This window comes from Sphaeroforma arctica, assembly GCF_001186125.1.
Source record: "Sphaeroforma arctica JP610 unplaced genomic scaffold supercont1.28, whole genome shotgun sequence".
In the NCBI taxonomy this organism is placed as follows: domain Eukaryota; class Ichthyosporea; order Ichthyophonida; genus Sphaeroforma; species Sphaeroforma arctica.
Window position 1 is genome coordinate 15360 of NW_014040530.1, and position 5594 is coordinate 20953.

Below are 5594 nucleotides of genomic sequence, written 5' to 3' on the forward strand. Positions count from 1 at the left end.
CACACACACACACACACACACACACACACACACANATATATATATATATATATATTAGTATATATATATATATGTAGTATATATATATATGTATATATATATATATATATATATGTGTGTGTGTGTTTATATGTGCGTGTATGTTTGCGTGTATGTGTGTGTGCGTGTATGTGTGTGTATGTGTGCGTGTGTATGTGTGTATGCATATGTATATGTATATTGAGCTTATATCGATAATCAATATCCTCTTGAAAGGAATTGAGGCTAGACGTGCGAGGAGTTCATGTGGAATCGTGGGATCAGATTCTCTTTGCCTCTTCGAACCCATGGCGTCGTTGAAATTGTATCCCTTTTCTGCGTATTAGCTGTCTGCCTCTATATACTTATCTTGAGAAAAAAAAGTTTAGTAAGGATATTGTATATATCTGTGAGCTTGTGAATGCTCTGTTTATTGTCATGACAGTACACGTTTATTTTATTTTCGCTCTTCGTCGCTGCATTTTCACAATGGCTCTGGTTATGCTTTCCCGTGAAGCTCAGCCGGGGTGTACGTACATACTGAGCGCATTGGGTCTCTTCATTGGGTGTTCCAGATGAGAGTAGGCTGAAAGTGGCCGTTCATCAGTCACTGTACCACGAATTTACCTTCCGCCGTTTGTAATTCACACTTGCTTGTTACTTTGTTGCGTTTAAATGATAACAGCTCATGAAGATTTGGAAAAATATTACACCTTCCCAATGGCTTTCTTTTTGGCTGGGATAGGATACGGGATCATATACTTCTGCGAAGATGTCATCCTGGTAGAGATAGTAAACCGGTATGTACCCTTGCTGTTGTACAATCGATTTCGCATACCCGGTTATGCGCACATTAATTAGTCGTGGTGTGCAAATTTTAAATGGCTCACACTTAAATTGTGATTCGCAATGTGTTTAGCGACACCATTCAATAGTTCTGCCTCAGATTTATACCAACTTCGATTCAACTATTGCATCATACGGCTTCATATGGTGTGTGCAGATACTCATCGGTACTCAAGGACGCCAGTTATGAGGTACACAGTCACGGGCCAACCCAGAGGCAATCGCATGCTAATACTCATTCACACCACGAGTCTGAATTGTGCCATACGCATTCCAACCCACACGGTGGACATGGTAAGTAGTTCATTGTTTGTACCACAGTCATGCACAGTATATCGCGACATCGACTTTGCGCAGCGTCCCACATCTTAGGATAAGGTTGCACATTCTCTGACATTTGGCATGTACACTGCGTGGTGATCTTATGCTTCGCTGCCGAAAGAGTGGTCTCAAATCTTTGCTCGTTTATGTCGTTGCACATGCAGCTCATCGCATGTCACTAGCTGGCGCTCGCAGTTACGGATCACTTCAAGAACACCACCATGAGCACCATATGCATCAGTACGGGCCTAGTGAAACTCGGATCCCAGAGGAAGACGAACTCTTAGGACACCCGGCCAAGTCAGCGGATTCCGCTGCAGACGATCTGGTGTGTTATTGTTCTTTGTTCTCTTCGTCATGCAGTTCGTATAGACAAACACGACTACATCCATGTCTATAAATCACTATTAACGCTTTGTGAATCGTCTATTCGTGCCGGACAGTCGACTCTCCCGGCCGAAAGCTTCTTGTATATTACTGTTTTTGCCGATCGACTGTTTATTTTTATCAAACGCGGAACCACGACATTGCAAGATGGTTCAGAGTATTCATTGATTGCATAAACAAACAAACATATATTTTTTCTATTTAAAAAGCAAGTTTGAGGCCGATTTCTCATTTGATGTTCAAATTTCTTGCATTATTAATTACAGAATGAAATGAGGTCGACATTCGTCGCCTTCGCTCTGCAGTTGGTGCTCTCTGTGCATGCCGTTTTTGAAGGTATGTGCGTGGTAATTCGTCTAAATTGCCGGTCGAATATTCAAGGAACTCGACCACCATAAAAGAGGATGCTTTCAGCGATGTCGACTGTCCTTCCCCATTGCCAGAACGTAGAATTTAAATCGAAACTTCTTTCGATCCAGGACCGAAGACTTTAAATAACAGGCCTTTTTCTTCGAACATCAAATTCATCATACAGGTCTTGCTATGGGAGCGTCAACTACATCGGAAAACATGCTGGCAGTTCTGTTGGCAATCTTAGCACATAAGGGCGTAGAGGCCTTTGTGATCGGATCAGCCTTCTTGAAATCAACGCTATCAAAGCGAAATATCTTTTTCCTGATGCTTCTGTTTGCTTTGGCCACTCCTGCTGGTGTAATGATTGGAGGCATTGCAGGTCAAGAAGGCGCCGATGTTGCGAAAATTAGGTATGGAATTTTAGTACACGTTTCTGCTAGTTTATAAGTATGGTTGCCTTTCACGTTTTACAGTGAAGGGTGGTACCTGATGCTATAAGGATATGCGATGTTAGAACAAAATACCTGAAAGGGGCTGTGCATATATGTTTAATACAGAATTCTAATTCATTTCACCATCGTCGATTGAAGGTCTCAGCGCCACCATAAGCACCAACTGGATCATAGACTGATTATACGTGAGCGTATCGGCAAATTGTTCGTTGTATTATTTTCAAGGCATTGCATTTTCAAGGTAAATCTGACGTATTCATAACACCTCACACTTTCATAGGGGAATTTTGGTGTCGTTGTCGGCGGGGAGTTTCATCTACGTTGGTTCGCTTCTGCTCGAGGATGACGACCATGTCGGAGACTGTCATGACCTTAAGAAGGCCGGGAGCAAAACCCGATTCTTCCTCTGGTCGGTTGGATTCGGGGTTTTCGCTCTCTACTCGTATTTGAAAGGCGGATGTCACCATTGAACTTAGCAACATCGTATTAGGAATCCCGGACCGATCCGTTCGAAGGCAGCGGGTTATGGGCGCCAGCATGGGACAAGAATGTGGTGTAGCTTAGTCGTATGTACATATAAAAAATTAGATACCACACTGCTTGTGCTGCTTGTGACTAACTAGCATTCGCAGCTATATAAACGTATACATCACAAGCTCAAAATGAGCACATTGCCGAAATGTCGCACTCTTTAACTATGTACGATACTTCAACTATGAGATCTGGTATGGTAGATACTTTCTATACTCTTGAGCATGTGGCGTGACTTGCAACAATGTACTTCGTACTCTCAATACTTGAAAGGCTATATACTTGTACGATATCCGGCCCGCAACAAGCAAGCGGTACTATAATAGATGTGGAATGCAAAGTTCCTATTGCTCACGCAAAAGAAAGGTCGACAAAATGCTATTTCGATTATTCCTATTTTTTAAAAGACATGGCAGCTATGAATTATTTCTTATTATCATTTTATTTTGCGCACTATTCTATTTTAAGCGCTTCGATGTGTACATGATTTCGCCCTTGGCCTTTTTCGCTTTGTACGATCTCTGTTGCCAGCTACTTCGTTTGAGCTTCATGGGACGGTTCCCACAGTATTTTCCTGTATATATAATATACAAGTACATTGGCTACGTTTTAGTGCCTTTGTTGCTTGTGAGCTCAGTAATGGAAAAAGTGTTCGGATGTGTTTCGATGGCCGATACATAATTTTCCAACTTTGAAGGTAGGATCGCCATTTAGAAATCCTGGGTGGCAATAAAACTTCACCTTTACATAGACGTCGCAAGTGTGGTAAAACATACTTTGTATAATTGTAATCCTCAGCACAAACGAAGAAATTGGACTACTAACAGGACCGAAACCTACCCAAAGCGCAAGGTATAAAACCAAGAAAAAGCTGGACTACACTATACTCTCATCAGAATACACATACCATTCATCTCCTTCATGGCGCGTGCGTAGTCCCCCACCTCTCTGAAACTCACGAATCCGTAGCCCCTGTTCTTCCCCGTCCTGAAGATGATTACAGTCAAGTTCAATTAGCAACACTATGCGAAAGGAGTTGTCATAACAGGCAGCAACTTTCAAATTATTCGAGCCTCGTGTGCATAAGCGTATTCATACACAACACGCCCCAGCTCTGGACCATGAAACAGTAAAGCAGAATATCAACAACGGCACTTGTCCCCAGTGACTGCTTGCACTTTCTCATTTCGGGATCTACATGCACTTGTCTATCTCTACCACAAATGTCACCTGTTTTGAACTATATACTACCGATACATACTACGAAAATGATACACACTACGACTTGCAAACTAAAGAGGGAAGAGCACATACTTAGTATCAGCGACCACTCGCGCCTTCTGGAAACTCGCGAAGTGACTAAAAGACCTTTTCAACATCTCATCACTGGCATCGTTGCCCAGGTCACCCACAAATATCACATAGTCATCTTTATCCCATTCAGCGAGTTTCGAGTCGTTCCAGGTCCTACAGGTAGCACAAGAGCCAGAAAAAAGGGTTGATGTGTCGGGTCAAATATTTTCTGGAATGTGCTAGCATAAGACGATGGATACACCTCGTATTATACGAGCGAGTGAACACGCAACCGTCCTACCACAGTGTAAACAAAACAAATGAAAACAGCAGTGTTCAGCGTTCACACTAGCACGTATGACGAGCAAGTTGTTGTCAAATTTTGCGTAGTGACAGTACTTAGCTTGCATGGTTAAGTAGAGCAGCAGAGAAATCTTACGCGCCACTCTGTGATGACCAATACCAATACATTGAACTGAATCTGCACCGCTTAAAAAGTTCACTTATGAAAGCGCAGTATGAGTTCACAGCAACATCTACAAACGAGACAGATAGGGGCTAACATGTCGAGCGTTCACTCCATTTACCTTCCACCAGCGTGTCTGATGGCCAGCTTCTTTTTCTCTTCTTGTTGTGCTGCTTCCTCCTCCTCTTGCGCAGCCAGAACTGTTGCGACAGAAAGAAACAATGGGCGCTGATGAGCAAAGATAGTAGTAACATCTCTTCGGCATATTCCAAATACGAGTGCGTAGCGAGCGATGTGGATACAATGCTTGATAAATACGACCTGAACGCATGCAACAAAGCGACCCTATGACGAATGAACATATGAGCAACTACCCCAGATATCAAAATTAGAAACGGACGAAAGATTTTTGAAACTGGAAAACAAGAGATGCTGAGTCACACCTTCTTCCTCTGTAGGCATAGGTCCATACGAAGGAGTCTGTGGCCCAGCATATGCGGGCAGTTGTGGTCCAGCCATTGGCAATTGGGGCCCAGTCATTGGCATTTGGGGTCCAGCAAACGATGGCATTTGAGGGCCCGCGTAACCGGCGTTAGTAGGTTTATCTACCGCTTTCTCAGTTGATCTGGTTGTAGCGTCTGTTTCTTTTACATTCTTGGAGTCGTCTTCATCTGACGCTACGATGTAATTGTGCAACAATAAAACCCCAGATAATGGTAAAAAGGGAGGACACAAAATAAGAAAACAGAAAAATCATCTCAATAACAAGGAGTTGCGCCCTGTGTGCAGTCGAATCAATTATTGTCGGAGATGAAATATTTGTACAATACAACCCCACAGCTATATATATAAATACATATGTATATGTATATGTATATATATATATATATATATATATATATAATATATTATAATATATATATGTA

The 5594-nt window shown here is 42.2% G+C and overlaps 2 protein-coding genes across 2 annotated transcripts in view; one reads left to right on the top strand and one right to left on the bottom strand.

Annotated features, from left to right (window-relative positions):
- SARC_00793 (hypothetical protein) overlaps positions 1 to 3057 on the top strand; it is a 4299-nt gene extending 1242 nt beyond the window's left edge. The window contains exons 2-7 of the mRNA XM_014305474.1: positions 704 to 818; positions 1022 to 1158; positions 1350 to 1513; positions 1839 to 1908; positions 2108 to 2336; positions 2659 to 3057. Of these exons, the coding sequence (XP_014160949.1) occupies positions 704 to 818; positions 1022 to 1158; positions 1350 to 1513; positions 1839 to 1908; positions 2108 to 2336; positions 2659 to 2848 (905 nt within the window). The 3' untranslated portion in view covers positions 2849 to 3057. The remainder of the gene's footprint in view (positions 1 to 703; positions 819 to 1021; positions 1159 to 1349; positions 1514 to 1838; positions 1909 to 2107; positions 2337 to 2658) is intronic.
- Positions 3058 to 3338: 281 nt separating this feature from the next.
- The window catches only part of SARC_00794 (hypothetical protein), a 5436-nt gene continuing 3180 nt past the window's right edge, over positions 3339 to 5594 (bottom strand). Inside the window, exons 2-6 of the mRNA XM_014305475.1 lie at positions 5112 to 5345; positions 4790 to 4868; positions 4224 to 4376; positions 3817 to 3896; positions 3339 to 3483 (exon numbers count right to left, since the gene is read on the bottom strand). Coding sequence (XP_014160950.1) covers positions 3368 to 3483; positions 3817 to 3896; positions 4224 to 4376; positions 4790 to 4868; positions 5112 to 5345 — 662 coding nt within the window. The 3' untranslated portion in view covers positions 3339 to 3367. The remainder of the gene's footprint in view (positions 3484 to 3816; positions 3897 to 4223; positions 4377 to 4789; positions 4869 to 5111; positions 5346 to 5594) is intronic.